Source organism: Lichenostomus cassidix, chromosome 9, assembly GCF_008360975.1.
Source record: "Lichenostomus cassidix isolate B80296 chromosome 9, HeHo_3.0, whole genome shotgun sequence".
NCBI lineage: Eukaryota > Metazoa > Chordata > Aves > Passeriformes > Meliphagidae > Lichenostomus > Lichenostomus cassidix.
Genome location: NC_139490.1, coordinates 439,959 through 457,478, shown reverse-complemented (window position 1 = coordinate 457,478; position 17,520 = coordinate 439,959). Strand labels below are relative to the sequence as shown.

General features: G+C 50.1%; 1 protein-coding gene and 1 long non-coding RNA gene across 5 annotated transcripts in view; one reads left to right on the top strand and one right to left on the bottom strand.

Moving 5' to 3' along the window:
- Window positions 1-3,180: 3,180 nt before the first annotated feature.
- Window positions 3,181-17,520, bottom strand: part of LOC146433007 (uncharacterized) — a 43,696-nt gene continuing 29,356 nt past the window's right edge. For 3 of the 4 annotated variants that reach the window (XR_014853968.1, XR_014853967.1, XR_014853969.1), the window contains 3 exons: window positions 5,601-17,440; window positions 5,404-5,494; window positions 3,181-5,222 (listed from right to left, as the gene is read on the bottom strand). This is a non-coding gene — a long non-coding RNA (uncharacterized LOC146433007). The remainder of the gene's footprint in view (window positions 5,223-5,403; window positions 5,495-5,600; window positions 17,441-17,520) is intronic. The other variant, XR_014853970.1, reaches the window with a different exon arrangement.
- On the top strand, window positions 4,944-16,813 carry IGSF10 (immunoglobulin superfamily member 10). The gene is made up of 6 exons (XM_085068841.1): window positions 4,944-5,137; window positions 6,224-6,353; window positions 6,959-7,349; window positions 7,859-11,836; window positions 12,419-13,319; window positions 13,970-16,813. Exons 1-6 carry the CDS (start codon window positions 4,944-4,946, stop codon window positions 15,876-15,878), a joined length of 7,503 nt encoding a protein of 2,500 aa, XP_084924967.1. The 3' UTR covers window positions 15,879-16,813.

The following is a 17,520-nucleotide window of genomic DNA, read 5'->3' as shown; positions in this document are numbered from 1 at the left end:
GATTCTTTGGGTGAGGCTAGGGGGCTGGTTAGTGTTTTTGTTGGGAGTTTCTGTTTTTTAAACAATTTAACAGCTGGATCAAAGAGCGGTGTGCAGGGCCATCTTCAGCAGATTGCAAATTCTTATTGCATCACAAGCAAAAATTATCTACAGCAAAGATCAGCTTTTGGGTTGTGCTCAGCTGGCTGGGAAGTGTACAGATTCTTGTTAGTGAACTGCAGGACATTTTCTTTTAACCACTGCATTGTACCTATAGGTTATGGGGGCTACAGATTTGTAAATTTCTTGCCTTAGCCTGTGGATGTAAATCCATGGTCTATAGTGGCCATCAAGAAACAAGGACATGCATGATTAGGCATCCTCACTATATAACTACAGACAGCAAGAGAGAGACCTCAAAAATCTGCTTCAGCACTACTTTTGCAGTTCAAACCATGAAAAAACCACTCCAGCTAATGTTTGAGTGTTGAAAACATCCAGCCTGCACCTGCAGAAGTGCTTTAGCAGGAGTGTCTGTGCTTTGGTTCAGCTGCTGCTGGAGTGCATTTGCAGGTGGCTGTCTCTGCCTGCGAGGTGGTCTGACAGGAGATTAAAGATCTTGTTGAGAGCACAGGAACCACCGATGGAGCATGTCATTGCAGATCAAACATGGAATTTCCCTGCCTGAGGATCTGCTCCAGTAATGAGGAGAGCAGATCTGCCTCAGGCACACCACATGTTAGACAGGCTTCTCCTCTAAACTGGAGTAACAGATACTCCCTCCCTTCATGTCCACCCCTAAAAATTGGCCATGTGAAAGAGAAAGGTGTCACAGCTTTCCAGACAAGAAAATACAGACCTTTTCCAAATCAATAGGTTCTTGTCTGCATGTTGAGATGAGATGCACCCAGCAGGAGCTCCTGCTGCGGGTGATTTACAGAACCATCTGGGCTGGATGGAGTTCAAAAGCAGCAGCCAGTGGGGGTCAGTGGCCCTTCAGACCTGGTGTGGACATCAACAACAGCCCATCCCACCCAGGAAAAGATGGATTGTCTCGTCTGCCCAGCTGAGGTTCTCTCAGGTCAGAGGAAGTAATCTGGAGCACAGAGCTCCATGGCTGTGGGGCACTGCTGGGGACAAAAGGGGACAGGAAAGCTGCCACGGCCCAATCCCCTTACATATACTCCTCTGCTGTGCTGCTTGGTTTCTTGGAGTGCAGCATTCACTGCACTGTGTTCAGCACCCCACTGCCCACACAGACAGCTCTGACCATCCCAAAATCAATATTTGCACAAATGCACTGGCAGCTCCAAATGCTCACCGTGCTTCCAGAACCAGTTGCTGCTTTGCTGGGAGCTTGTCCAGCTCATTACAATGGAACTGAAAAGTCTGACTGTGGCCTTGAGCCACAGGAGAGTTGTACCTAAGTGTGTTATTTTGAAAATTCCCAACAAGGCACTGGGAGGGTCATGTCATCCTTTTCAAGGCATCCAGCAACCTACCGAGGCACTGAAGGAATTTGGCCAGCAAAAAGCTGTGAAGGAAAAGAACAACGTGAAAACATTTTGCAAAGGGCCTTTAAGGAGAATTGGCACAATGTAGAGAGAAGAGAGAGCATGAGGAGGGGTAAACTGAGGCAGAGTGGGAATGGTCTGGGAAACAGCCGGGATTGTATCTCAAGGGAGCAGTGTGATGAGGGGGGAACCAGACAACGTCTGCAATGGAACAAATGAAAAAGCAAACATCATCAAACAAAACCAAGATACATAATTCAGGTACCTAATTAAGATTAGATTTGCATTAAAGAAACCCTTTTGCTGACACTGATGCATGGAACACATCAGGGTGGTGTTCTCCAAAGTTGTGTTCTTTCTCCTTAATGTAATTTCTATCAACTCCTGCAAAGAAAGGGATCATCCACTATTTCCTTCAAGATCCCAGATTTGTGCATCAGACCCACCAATTTCCTTGAAGGAAGTTGAAGATGACCTGAAGATACAGAACCTCATGCAACAACCCCTTATAGGTATGAACTGCATCCAGATTCCCTGTGCTGGGCTCTGCTGCTGTCCCAGGGCTACCAGCATCATCATTAATAATGAACAGGGCTGCCCACTAGAGATACACAGTCCCTGCCTGAAAAATCTTGAGAAAAAAAGAACCATTCCTCCCATACATTACTTGCTTTTTACTACTACATTCCCTGAAGTTCGAGTCATTTTCCGCTGACTCTTTCACACTGAAGAAGGAGAAAAAGAAAACACTCATTTAAAAAGTAAACAAAGAGACAGCAAAGCAAAGCAGGATCCCCCTGAAGGCTCTGGCAGGGCTGGGTGAGTGTGTGCTCAGGAAGTCTGGGTGTGCCTGACTCCTGGGCTGCTGTTCCCAGGGCTGAGTGAGGTTGGGTCTGTCACAGACTGGGGGGTGCTCAGTGCCAGGGCCCAGAGGGGCTTTGCTAGATAAAGATCTCAATGCTGGGGTCTAGAACACGAGGGTTACACTCACACCCTGACCCAAGGCCAGGGACATCCAGGTTGTCCCCTTGTGTCACCTCAGGTGTTTATGCACTCCTGCACAGATCTCCCCCCATCTGCCCACTGTGAGCTGCCTGTGCCCCCAGGAGCACACAAACCACTCAGACCAGCTTGGGGCAGCACTGCCTTCCCTCCTGCCTGGGCAAAGCCAGGTTATTCCACAGAAAGGTACATTAGGAACTAAACTGCTGAAAAACGAGCTGGAATTGTGCCCCATTTTGGTACAAACAATTTACTGTGCAGATCAAGATCACAAGCATTTCCTTCACTTAGCTTTCCTATTCCCAGCACTTCTGAGCTCACACTCAGTCACACTTTCTTGCCAAAATATAGTTCCACTAAACAAAAAGCTCCCTTCATTCTCCCTAGTAATGAATTCCAGCTAAACCAATGTCTTAATGTCAGACATGGGCCAGAATTGCCAGCAAAGCAGCGAGCTCAGCACGGCTTTGTAGAACCATTGTGTTCTCCATCAGGCTGCCCCGGGAAATCCCAACCACATTATAATAAAATATTCCACATGTTTTTCAGCCGCCTTCTGGAGGGAGAACTTTGTATCTCTTGTAATTTAATGTTCTGCCTCTCAGAAGTGAGAGCTGCAGCTTAATGACAACAGACAGCATATCCTGAGATGAAAACTCTGTTCTTAAGACATTGACAATGTCCATTGTATGTTTAAAATATTTGTTTTTATTTTAATGTAGATTTTCAGATACGTGTTGTTGGAAAATGTTCCCAGAAGTTCAGTTCCTTTTCTACCACAAAATTATGGAAACTGGTACAAATCATTAAAAAATGTCTTTTACCTCATGTTTACACCCACAAAAGCACAGCATTGGAAGGTGTCACTCCAGAAGCCTTGACCTCAGTCATCTAGTAGAAAAATCTTATGAAAGCAATTGGTGCTTTGCTTTTCAGACAGTAACTAAGATGGAGAAAATGCACCTAGCAATAGCCCTGTCACCTTCTCTATCACTCAGGGGAAGAGAATTCAGCCTGAGCTCTCAATATTTTCCCAGTTCTCAGGGTAGCATCTAGAAATGCCACCTCAGTGTTTAGTGTAGGGCTCGGTTGAGGTGTTGTTCTTTTTTCTGAGACCCAAATTGCCAGTCACACAGGCTGGTCAGTGATTCTTGGCACAAGCTCCCATGCTGAATTAAAGTAAAACCATCCACGTTTCACTGAGGCAATCCCTGAGATGATAACAAATGCCAGCCAGCAAATTCCAGGAGTGAAGTTCTAACTGCTTTATGCAGAACATCCCATCCCTGACAGCCCTCCTGAATTCCCACAGCCCAGTTTGATTCTGAATGTGTCTGAACAATGATGGAACCCTTAATATATATATTTGAGGCTTTACCTTATATTTAAAGGTTTGTATTGCCATTATATCTCCAGTCGAACTCCTCCCAGAAGGAGATTTGCCCTAGAACGACACACTTTGAGCAGAAACGTCCTGTCAATCGAGTTTGAGGCTGTTACAGACACCTCTGAGCCGAGAAGAGGGAGCTGAAGCACTGACAGACACAGTCTACAGCGGGAGAAACCTTGTCCCTCCAAAAGCCAAGCGGAGGTGTCACCGGGCGGTTTTTGGATGGGTCAAGCGCTACCTGCCCCCGGACGGCAAGCGCTCCTTGTCTGGGGGCTGCAGGAGCGGCTGCATCCCCGGGACAGGCGGCTGGCCCTTGTCCCCTCCCCGCCCCGCAGCGAGCAGTGCCGTGCGGGCTGCGGGGAGCCCGGGAGGGCTGGCAGAGTCCCCCGGGAGGGCTGGCAGAGTCCCCCGGGAGGGCTGGCAGAGTCCCTCGGGAGGGCTGGCAGAGTCCCTCGGGAGGGCTGGCAGCATCCCCCGGGAGGAGGAGCTGGTGGCTGCGGGTTTGTCCTGCTCCCCGCCCGGCCCGTCAGGTGGGGACGCGCAGGTGGGAGCGAGTGGCCGGTGCCGGTCCGGGGAAGGGCCCAGGGGTTGGGCGAGGGCTGCGAAATGAGTGTATTTTGCTTGGGATGGTTCCTGGCGGGGAAGGAGCTGACGTGTGGAGACGCCTCCGGGGGATGAGCCGCCGGCGGAGCTGGGAACGCTGCGCGCAGCGGAGCCGGGGCCGGGCTGGGATACACGGCGGGCACCCCTGCAGCTCCTGCGGAATTCCAGCTTTCCCTGGAGCGGCAGCTCCCCGCACATCGCGCCGGACAGGGGCACAGTGGGGCAGCTGTCAAATGACAACGCTTTAGTCACGGCACAGATCCACCGCTGAGGGGAAACCCGAGAGTGCTTCGTGGGTCGGATTGTCTTTTAAGTTAAAGATTCTTTTTTGCTTCCGGCTTAAAGCCGAGCGGCTCAGCTCGGCTGTGGCTGTAAATGCCCGTGTGTTCTCTCCTTCCCGCAGGAACTCCCGCCCGCCGCCGCTGCTGGGGATGGCAGCGTAGCATCGTCCCGGGATGGGAGCTCCGCGCAGGGCACAGCCCCGCTGGCTGGGGACCCTCCTGGCCGCCTGCCTGGCCACCCTGCCGGCCATCGCCGCCTGTCCCCGGCCCTGCTCCTGCCACGGTCCCGCCGAGCTGCACTGCACCTTCCGCTACTTCACCGCCGTGCCGCCGCGCATCCCGCCGGGCGTGCAGCGCATCAACCTGGGGTATGTGGAGCTCCGGGGTCTCCGTGCTCCCACAGCTTGCCTTTCAGCACTTCGCGCAGCAATAATTAGCTTCCCACGTTTAGGGCTAAAAATTAACCACAGGAATAAGTAAATCTGTAGAGCTTTATGTTCGGCAGGGCTCAGCAGTGGCTGCAGTCAGAGCCAGCAAGGACTGAGACCACCCACACTAAGGGGAAATTTTGGGAATCTAGCACGGGCACATGAGAACTTCAGAAAGTTTTGAGCATACCTTTCCTTTATATTACCTGAATATTTTGCATCTGTAACATGGAACTTGGAAGGAGTCTGGAATAGATTTCTCTCCGAGAAATGTTAGTTCAGAGCTTAGAAAGGGGGCTGGAAAAGGAGTATGTGTATTAAAATCTGCAGAGACTTTGCCGTGACTTAACTCTAAGGTACACCAAGGTCTCAGCTTTCGTGGCCATATGGACCATTCACTTACAGGCTGGACTCGATGATCCTTCTGGGTCCCTTCTGTTTCAGACTATTCTGTAATTCTGTCACTTGGAATGTTCCACAGTGTTAGGGTCTGTGCTTTCATCTGCTGAGTTCATGGCAAATTTCACTTGTCTGGCCACGTCAGCCTCCATGGTGGTTCTGTTCTCTGAGGTTCAAGGAGCAGAGAATAAATCATACCCACACTTGTCCTGCCACTTCATGAAGTTTCCCACAAGAGTCCTCTCTCTTAAATCAAATGATGAAACCCATCAGCAATATTTCTCTGATCTGTGTATCCCTTTTGATACACACAGCCTTTGAATCATCCCGATGTGGCTGCACGAACTATACAAGGAATTTTTCATTGAAGTGGCAGCAAAGTGAATGCAGACAGATGTGTTTCATGCCTGCAGTTACTCTCCCCATCCACTGGGAACTTGGGCATCAGAACACTGTCCTGGAAAAGTGACCACCTTTTGTGCTAGCATGAAGGAATGACTTAAAGTGCCATCCTGGCAAGGGGAGGAGCTGCTCACCTGTAGCCGTTCCCAAAGAGTGGTTCCTTTGTTTCGGATTGGTTGGGTTTAAAAGGTGTGAAGTGGGAGTAACCAAACCCATCCCTTACAGCTACAACAGCTTGAGAAAACTGAGTCCCACGGACTTTGCTGGCCTGAAGAAACTGGAGTTACTGATGCTGCACAGCAATGAGATCAATACCATCCCTGAGAAGGTGTTCAGTGATTTACATTCACTACAGGTAAGAACTAAATGACCCAATGTTACTTCTTCTTCTGGCTTAAAACAACTTTCAGTGTAACCACTAAACAACCACAGAGCAGCCTTCTGCAGCATTTCAGTTTCCTGTTTCTTACCATATCCATGTGAAACTCAAGGGGCTTTAAGGTCCAGTATCCTAATGGGAAATGTCTTTCCTTCCCAGTTGAGCATGCAGGTACAGTGCAAAGAGCATGATAAACACAGGTAGATACCTGTCAGCTGTACCTTAGCAGGCAACTGCAGTCATTCTCTTTCATACAGGGGAAAAAAACTGCAGGGCTCCAAGTATTGTGTCTGAGAAAGGAAACTTGTCATTGTTAATTTATTAATTCGGGTTTTTTTGAGGATTGTTTTCCACTGAGATTTCCCTTTTCCTTCAGTACAATCCTGTCCCTTTCTAGCATTTGTTAACTAAAGGCCACAGAAACTGAACACACTGCATATAAACACCTGAATGCTTTAAAGAAATTTCAGTTCCTTGGCATTCCTGGTCTGGTGAAGGACTTTCACTGCACAGAGCAACCCTCAGCAGCATTAACTTTAGTATGTCTTAATATTATTCATTTGTTACTTTTACATGAACAGGTCTTAAAAATGAGTTACAACAAGGTCAGAGTGCTTCAGCAGGATGTATTTTATGGCCTGAACAGCTTGGCAAGGCTGCATATGGACCACAATCAAATCGAATTTGTGAATCCCAATGTTTTCTATGGACTCACTTCCTTGAGGTTGGTGCACCTGGATGGAAATTTACTTCAGCAGCTGCATCCAGACACTTTTGTCACCCTGCACTATAGTCAGATATTCAAAATATCCTTCCTGAAGCACATCTCTCTGTCTGACAATATGCTGACTTCACTTCCACAAGAAATGTTTTCCTACATGTCAGAGCTTGAGAGCATTTACCTCCATGGAAACCCATGGTCCTGTGATTGCAGCCTGCAGGGCTTTGCAGAGTGGGCACAGGAGAGACCAGGTGAGACAAAGGCTTTGTTTATGCTCTTTTACCCTGTTGCAGCATCTCATTCTTCCTGATATAGGTAATTGTCCTTTATTCATCTATTTATTCTCCCAGAAAAGACTGGAAGCTAGGATTTTTGTACGTGTGTGTAATCAGGATAAAGAGATTAATACCACTCAGTCTCCCAGATTAATCTAGTGGCCTTAACACATTCCCAGGTGCAGCTTTCCTTAATGGAGAATTTTCCTTGGCCAGTCCAAAGCTTCTGTGCACCAGGAGAATCCACAGGGAATAAGCTAACTTTTATGGAATTGGCAAAAGCAAGGGCCACATTGCACCTGATTTTTAAAAAGAAAATAAGGAACTCAAGAGAATTGAGGACTTTCTCTGCTGCTGCTGTTCACATGTTACTTCAAGATTTGTTTTTACTTTTTTTTCAAAGTAACCACTTGTTAGTAGCTATATGTCATTTTTAATACTAAAACTTGCAGCACAGAAGCTTACTGAAGTTTTCTTCCCTTTAGATGTTATAAAGTGCAGAAAAGAGAGAAATTCTGGAGTCCAGCAATGCCCAGTCTGTGCTAGTCCCAAAAATCACAATGGGAAAAGTTTAGTGGATCTTCCTTCTGCATCTTTCACCTGCACTAAGCCAGTCATACAGGACTCCCTGAAATCCAGAAACCTCACAGTACCAGATGATGGGGATTTCAGTTTCGTGTCTCCCAAGGACTTCATAGATCCAATAGGATCCGTGGTTTTGAATATGACTGACCAAGCAGGAAATCAAGGCAACTTGGTTTGCAGTGTCCAGAAACCTAAAGAAATGTCTCCCATCTCATTTGACCAAGATGGCAGCAGCACAGTGCTCAAAACCTCATTCTTAGCATTCCTGGTGTGTGACATCGATTATGGACACATCCAGCAGCTGTGGAGCATCCTGGCTCTGTACAGCAATTCTCCCTTGAAATTGGAGCAAACTGCGCAGACAACTGATGTGCCTTTTAGCTACAAATACAAGCAGATCCACGCTGAGAAAGATGAACTTTTCACCAGCATTGAGGCTGACCTGCGAGCTGAGCCAGCCTGGCTGATGCAGAGCAAAGTGTCCCTGCAGCTGGACAGGACAGCCACCACGCTCAGCTCGCTGCACATCCGCTACTCCACCGACGCCCAGCTCAGTGTGCCCAGTGAGGACAAAAGCCCCACGAGAAATGACTGGGCCATCATTTCCAGGGACAACAGCACCCAAACGGAGCACACTGTGCTGGCTGGGGGCACTGTGGAGCTGAGGTGCCAGGCGGCAGGGCAGCCAGCTCCTGCCATCGAGTGGCTATTGGCTGATGGCAGCAGAGTGCCAGCTCCTCACATCAGCGAGGATGGCAGGATCATCGTGCTCAGGAGTGGGACGCTGACCCTGCGCACGGCTGACACGTTTGACACAGGGCTCTACCACTGCATCAGCACCAACCACAGGGATGCTGACATGCTCACGTTCCGAATCACAGTGGTGGATCCTCATGTGGACCACAGCAGTGTCAATGGAGCCCAGCTGCCCACTGCTCTGGGCAGCACACTGCACCTGCCCTGCACATCCACGGCTGCTCCGGACGCTGCCATCACCTGGGTGTTACCTGAGCACACAATTCTTCATCAGTCTGCAGGAAACAAACACATTTTTGCCAATGGCACCTTGAGAATACAAGGGGTGACGGAGCAAGACATGGGCTACTTCCAGTGTGTTGCAGCAAACCAGTACGGTGCTGATCTTTTGGTTTTCCAAGTGCTAATGAGACAGGATGGAAGTGCCCTGAAGAAAAAGCACGGGGCTGTGGAAGAGTGGGAAGAGGGCTCTGGCAATGCCCTGCTGGGCTCTGCTGCAGCAGAAAGACATCCCTCAGCCACTGCAGCCACCCTGACAGCTCGTGGGGAATCAGCTGCCTCAGCACTGAGCAGCCAGGGCACACAGAGGAGCAGCCACAGGAAAATGCTTCACTGGCCTTACAGGGACAGGACAGGCCGGCAGTTCAGGGGACACAGGAGACAGTTTGTTTCCTCAGGCAGGAGAGCTGATCCACAGCGCTGGGCTGCCTTGTTGGAGAAGACAAAGAGGAACTTGACAGTGACAGACAAAAAAGGAGATTCTATAACAGAACCACCCATTCAAGTCCAGAAGCTCTCAGAGGTACCTGAGGATGAGGAAGAGACATCTGGTGATCTCATATCTCCAGAAGAGGAATTCATGGTAGCAACAACAGAGAGATCCCCAGTATTTGCTCTGGGGAGAGCAACAGAACTCAGGATCTCTGCAGGGCCCGAGGAGGCTGCAAATCACACTCCTGACAGGAAAACCTCCCTCCTGCTCACAGAAGCAATAACACCCCCACCCTCTCCTCCTCACTCTGTGGCATCTGGCAGCAGAAAGCCACAAACATATCCAAACCCTACAGATTCATGCGAAAGATCTGATTTGAGTCAAATATCAGCAAATGATGTAAAACAAGTAACTGTATCAAGTGGAGCAAGTGGAACATCCACACTCGTCCCTGATGGGCCAAGGTCAATAAATTCTGGGGAAAGTAATAACCAGCATCTAATGACATCCACAACACAAGCTACAGGTGCCAGCAAGGCTGTAACTCCCCAAAACACAGCAGACAAGTTACATATTTTTACTGAATCTATTGATGCGGTTTCCACCAAAACAGGCCACCAGGTCCCTGTGGTGACAGCCAGTGCACCAAGCCTTGAATTTGGCCCCACTTCTTTTCATACTGTTCAGAAAGGAGGAACCCCTAAGCCACCATTGGCCTCAACTGTTGCTATTCATCAGCAAATTCAGGTTATCCAGGACATTCCAACTCATCCACCCCAGCTCCAGCAGCACTATGGGAGACGAAGGAAAATTTCTGGTCGGAGACGAATTGTTAGACCAGGACGTATCCCAGGTATAAGAGAGCACCGACACAATTTTGGGAGGCCAGGGTCTGCCAGAGGAAGTACAGCTGTGGCTGCAGGAGTTCGATTGAACATGAACTATGTATCAAATGTATCAGCCTTAAATATCTTAAGCAGTTCCATCAATCCATTTAGCGCAGAAGCACCCCACTCTTCCCCCTCCACCATGAATATGCCATTGGAGCACCCCGTGGACACCCATCAGGACATTGGGGCACCCCATGGGCACCCATCAAAACACAGCCTCAGGGAGGAGGAAAACAAACACAGCGTCAGGCAAAAAGCTGCTACCACAGTCATGTCTGTCACTGCAAAGGGCACTGCCACTACTGCAACCAGTGGATTGGCTGTAATGGGTTTGAAGCCAACAGTTACACCTGTTATTACTCCTCAAACTGACACCAGAGTCACCAAAACCAAAATATTCAGAGCGGGAGGAAGGAGAGGTCAGAGGAGGAAGAGGCCTCCTAAAACATCTGCCCCACAGCGTGTGACAGCGAGCACAGCCAGCCCTGCAGCGAGCACAGCCAGCCCTGCAGTGAGCACAGCCACCCCCATGGTGACAGCAGGCACCTCAGCAGCTGTGCCTCCAAGCCTTACAGCCAAACCTCTCCACAGGAGCACCAAGGCAGTCTCTGTGACCAAAGCTCCAGCACTGCGGATCCCTGCCACCCTCGAGGTGCCTCAGCACAGCACCACAGCAGCCACACAGATGTCAGTGAGCTCAGTCACCCAAAGGAAAACCCAGACAGCAATGTCACTGCCCGGCAGAGCAGCTGCTCAGAGCCCCACCACGGCACTCCAAACCACACCAGTCACACAGAGGAATACCCAGCTGGCCACATCAGCACCCACCAGTCCTGCCCAGACCCCCTCCATGGGTCTCCAAGCCTCACCACGGCTGGACAAGCCTCCTGGCACCACGAGTGCCCAACCTGCCACAGTCAGTGCCACATCAGGGTCAGTACCTGCGCAGCATATCAGAGCCACAACCACAGCAGGAGAAAAATCCTACCTGAAAATGGGGCAGGGAGCTGTCCAGGCAAACCAGACAGCACAGCCCACATTCCCAGCAGGAACCACGCCGAGTGCTCCTGCTGCAGTCACTGCTCCCAGCACTCAGCATCCCTCTCCCCTGCCAGCCCCGACTGCAGCCATGCCCCCTGCCCCTGCCGTGACAGCCTCCCTGCCTCCCAGGGGACACGGCAAACTGCAGCCCAAGCCACCCACCAAAGGCAGGGAGAGGGGCAACACGCTGACCGCCAGGACACTGACCACACTGCAGTCACCACCGATTGCACTGCCATGGCCAGGGGACAAGGACAGCTCTGTCGGTGGCTGGTCTGAAAGGAGACAAGATCAAGAAACCACCACCACCCCCAAGCCCATCACCTTAGGTTCTGCAAGCAGAAACCATTTTTCAAAGCCCAGAATAGTCGGAGGGCAATTGGCTGCTTTCACTCTGCTGGCCAATTCTGATGCTTTTATTCCTTGTGAAGCTACTGGGAATCCTCTTCCAATAATACAGTGGACCAAGATACCATCAGGTGAGCTTGATAAACCTCTCTAGAGTTTACCTTCTATTAGTCCTGTAATTTGGCATCTCTTCTGTGTGCCAAACTCACACATTGCTTTGTTTCACAGTACTGTGAAATACTAATGAAAGGTGAACTTGGAAATAGCAACAGAGACTTGCTGGAGCATTTTAGTTATAATTCTGGAACAGCTCTTAATGGAAATTATTTTTTAAAAACCCTATGTTTAACTATAATTCCTTGCTTGTTGTGGGAAGAATTCAATATTTATTTTACATTACCTGCTATTCCAGAACAGTGGGACAAGTGAAAAGAAAAATATGGTAAAAAACACTCAGATCCAGTTACAGCTGTGCCAGGTTTGGATTACAAAGCCCCATCTGCTTCATCCAAACTTTGTCTCTGCTGGAGATTAGGCTTCATTCTTACTTTAAAACTTTGCCACTCTATATGCAAAATACTCTGATTTCTCTCAGTTTATCACTGTTGTGTTGGTTATTTGGGCAAAGCAGACCGGGATGGGTATTTGGGACTGAGGAAAGCTAGACAAGAGGCAGGTTCTGACAGGCTGTGCTGCCATCCCTTGTTCCGCAGGGTCTGACGCTCCGGGACGCCGCGGTGCCAGCAGGTGGGTGGTGCTGGCCAACGGGACACTGTCCATCCCCCGGGCGGGGCTGCAGGACAGCGGGCAGTACCTGTGCACGGCGGTCAACGCGCTCGGCGCGGCTCGGCTGCTGGTCACCCTGTCGGTGGTCGCCTACCCTCCCCGCATCGCCGGCAGCAGGCATCGCCTGCTCACTGCCCACTCGGGCAGCACCGTGGCAGTGCCGTGCAGAGCGGAGGGCAGCCCCCCTCCCACCATCTCCTGGGTTCTGGCAAACAAAACCCACCTTTCCCACTCCTCCGTGGGAAATGCCAAAGCCCACGTGGAAGCAGACGGCACGTTGGTTATCTGGGCAGTCACTGTGTATGACAGGGGTCTCTACACGTGCCTGGCCAACAACCCTGCGGGCAGCGACACGCTGGCTGTGAAGCTGCAGGTCGTTGCAGCCCCTCCTGTCATCCTGGAGGAGAAGAGACAAAGGGTGGCAGCAATGATGGGGGAAAGCCTGGAATTCCCTTGCACAGTGCAGGGGAACCCTCAGCCCACCGTGCACTGGGTGCTCCCTGACGGCACAGTGGTGAAACCTCTGCAGTTGGTGCACAGCAGGCTGTTCCTGCTCTCCAATGGCACCTTCCTCCTGGGCAGCGTTGTCCCTGCCGACAGCGGCAGCTACGAGTGCATCGCCACGAGCTCCACGGGCTCCGACAGGAGGGTGGTCAGCCTGGCAGTGGAACACAGAGAGATGCTGCCAAAAATTGCCATTGCCTCTCAAGAACTGACTCAGCTGAATTTTGGGGAGAAGCTGCTTCTGAATTGCACAGCAACTGGGGAGCCCAAGCCCAGGATCATCTGGAGGCTGCCCTCCAAGGCTGTTGTGGACCAGTGGCACAGGTAGGAGCCTTCTTTTCTTCACCACTTTGGAACTTCAAACACTGCCTCCTCCGGTGCTCACACAAGAGTCTATTACAGCACTAAACCACTGTGAACTAAACTAATTTGTAAGCATTTAACAGTGATGAAACATCTGTGCTAACAGCTTATTTTTACACATCTAATAACAGATCACGTCAATTACCATAAGTGGGTGAGGTCTCCTCAAAACAGATAGCAGTCATATTTTAATTAAGGGAACTACTGTCAACATGCACTGGCTGACTGCTGTCAGTTTAGAGGAGGAGAAGTTACTCATAACAGATTTGTGAAGTAGGGCTCAAGGGGGAGAGGTTTCTTTAGTCTCTGCCAAGTCTACCTTTGGGGGTCTCCCCTCGTCCCCCCACAGTAACACTTCTCTTTGCCTTGGGAGAGACATCCCAGCTCAGGGTGTTCCCAGCAGTCAGCATCACTCACATCCACATAACACCAAAACTGACAATGACAGCAGGGTAGGACCCATTGGGCAGGCAGGTGGATGGGCACAGTGCCTTTGAAAAGAACTTCTGTGTCCTATCACACTGTTAACACACTCAGTCCCTTCCGGTGCTCAATATTCACCCCCAGCACTTGTTTCCATAATTATTTTCCTCTCTCTCTCCCCACAATAGAATGGGAAGTCGGATCCATGTCTACCCCAATGGATCCTTGGCTATTGGAGCAGTTACAGAAAAGGATGCAGGTGACTATCTGTGTGTCGCAAGAAACAGAATTGGGGATGATCTGATGCTGATGAAAGTCAGCATCACAATGAAACCAGCCAAAATTGACCACAAACAGCAGTTCAAGAAACTGGTGCCCTATGGGAAGGATTTCAGAGTGGACTGCAAGGCCTCGGGGTCACCCACACCGGAAATATCCTGGGGTCTGCCAGACGGGACGGTGGTGAACAACGCGATGCTGGCGGACGACAGCGGGCACAGGACTCGCAGGTACATCCTCTTTGACAATGGCACTCTGTACCTCAACAAAGCTGGGGTGACAGAAGGAGGAGATTACACATGCTATGCCCAAAACACTCTGGGGAGGGATGAGATGAAGATCCAAGTCATGGTCATCATGGCAGCCCCTCGGATAAAGCACAAATACAAGACACACATTACAGTGACAGCTGGAGACACAGCACTGCTGGACTGTGAAGCTGCTGGAGAACCCAAGCCACAGATATTCTGGTTGCTGCCTTCCAGTGAGATGATCTCCTCATCCACAGACAGGCACTCCCTGCATGCCAACGGCTCTCTGTCCATCAGCCACGCCAAGCTGCTGGACGCTGGAGAGTACATGTGTGTGGCTCGGAACCCTGGCGGGGATGACACCAAACTCTACAAGCTGGATGTGGCTGCTAAACGCCCCATCATAAATGGTTTACACAGGAACAAAACAATCATGAAGGTGACGGCAGTGAGGCACTCAAAAAAACACATCGACTGCCAGGCAGAAGGGGTGCCTCCCCCTCAGATTATGTGGATCATGCCTGACAACATTTTCCTAACAGCCCCATATTATGGGAGCAGGATTTCTGTGCACAAAAACGGGACACTTGAGATTCGTAACATCAGGCCCTCGGACACAGCAGATTTTATCTGTGTGGCACGGAATGAGGGGGGAGAGACTATGCTGGTGGTGCAGCTGGAAGTCACAGAAATGCTGCGGCGACCAATGTTCAAAAACCCATTCAATGAAAAAATAATAGCAAAACCTGGGAAAACTATCACACTGAACTGTTCTGTGGATGGAAACCCTTCCCCAGATATAAGCTGGATGCTGCCCAATGGCACATGGTTTTCCACCAGCATCAGGACATCCCAGTTTGTCACAGGAAGCAATGGAACCCTTACCATCCATAACCCCGAGAGACAGCAAGCCGGGCGGTACCGCTGTGCTGCCCGGAACCAGGTTGGCTATATCGAAAAGCTGATGGTCCTGGAGGTTGCCCAGAAGCCCAACATCCTCACCCACCCTGCAGGGCTGGTGAAGGCTGTCAGTGGGGAGCCTTTGTCGCTTCACTGCCAGGCCGAGGGCAGCCCCAAGCCCAGGATGGAGTGGACGCTGCCGGGAGGTCACGTGCTGGACCGGCCGCAGGTCAGCGGGAGATACCTGCTGCTGGAGAATGGCACCTTGGTCATTCGGGCAGCCTCGGCCCAGGATGCAGGGAATTATGTGTGCAGAGCCCACAACGATGCTGGCCACTCCTCCCTCACCGTGCCCGTGCTGGTCACAGCCTTCGCCCCACGGATCGTGGGCAGAGCCCCGCCAGCCATCCACACCATGCCAGGGGCAGCAGTTCAGCTCCACTGCGTTGTGCTGGGGATACCAAAACCTGAAATTACCTGGGAATTGCCTGACCACTCCATACTCTCTACAGCTCACCAGGGCTGGGGATCTGGGGGTGAGCTGCTTCATCCCACAGGGACTCTGCTCCTGCAGAATCCACAACCCTCCAATTCCGGCGCCTACAAGTGCACAGCGAGGAACCCCCTTGGCACTGACACTGCACTAACATATGTCCACGTCATCTGAAGTCAGAAAGGCAGCAGGAATGGTGCTGAACACAGGCTGCAGCTGGACTGAGGTCATCCTTGCCATGACTTTAATCAAAGGCAGCCACGAGCACTTGAGTGCCTGAACACATCCACAGCATTGTCTGCAGTGACTGGGAAATGAGAGAGGAAAAAGAAAATTAGCTCTAGCATTATTTGCTAGCATTGGTTCTCTCCATGTTCAGGGGATTTAAATGAAAGCAAAATTAAGGCACTTATGCTCTGCAAAGTAACAGCAAACACTGACTATCAAAAATTATGACTTTCTGGAAATGTGCCCAGAGAGCTCTTGTACAGACAGTTTTTCATCAGTTCAATACTGCCCACCTTGTATGACTGTCACAAGCATGGATTAGAAAGGGCAAGGACACCTGGGAACTGAAGAGCAGGTTTATTGGGATGCAGATTACCTTCTTAATGTGTTTTAATATTTAGTATGTTTTTAAAATAAATATTCAATGATGTAACAAGTAATGAAGCATTTTTAATAGCACAGCTCTGGTTGCCACAGTGTCTTCTGCAGAGCTGTGGGATGAGCCAGAACAGCTCAGCTGGGAACAAGAGAGGAAGCTCTGCTCAGCATTTTTAAGCCAATGCATACAGACTGGGTGTAGAACCACCCCAGCCTGGCATTGCTTTCTTATTGTCACAAAAACATTTTTTAAAGATTTCTCAATAGAAAAAAATCACATCAATTTGAATCTTGATTTAGAATTGTGATTCCTCAATTGAGCAGCCAGGTAGGTTTAAGAAGCAAATTGAGTTAGTACAAAACAGGAAAAAAATATAACCAAAGTATTTTAAGTGATCTTCAAGTTCCTCTTGCAAAATGAACGCATTAAGAAAAAATTGTATAGACCAATTCCTAAATAACAAAAAATAATAATAAATTTGTTCTGCTTTTTCAGCTCTTAACACGAGCAAAATTATGATCTGTTTGCACAGGTTTGAATAATGACAATTTGTTTGTGGTGATGTTGGTTGATAGTTTGCCTGTGGTTTTGCACTCAGCTGATGCTGCAGTGCCTCACGGCAGCCAAGGACTCTCCAGGATGAGAAATACCTGCCAAGCCCCTCTGGCAGCTGACAGATAACAGGAATAACTCCAGCAGGGCAATGCCATCCAAAGGGCTGCTGAAACTGCAGGAAGGACATGGGAGCTCTTCCAGCCTCTCATGTGAAAGCTAGGATGAGATCTGCACGGAAGGCACTGGTGGGGCACAGGGGTCACCAGCGCTCACAGAGCTCACCTGGAGGCTCAGCCACTGCCACCACAGGAGCTCTGGGGATCTCTGAGAGCTTTGGAGGCAGAGAACAGAGAGCTCTGGGGTTTCAGACTCACAGACACTGCAAGCGAGTGTGTGACACACTCACAGGTGACACACAGGTGCTCACACACCCCACACTGCCACATCCCCACCCTGGCACAGCCAAGGGCTCACCTGGAGGAGCCTCAGGTGCTGCAGTTTCTGTCTCAGTGTGCCTGGTGCCAGCAGCTGCCCTGAGCACAGCAACCTGGGCTGCAGAGGCTGATGGCTCAGTCTGATGGGGAAAAATAATGGATTGAACTGCATTTACAGGCAGAGCACAATAGTTTGGGAGAACTCAGCTATAGCCATGAC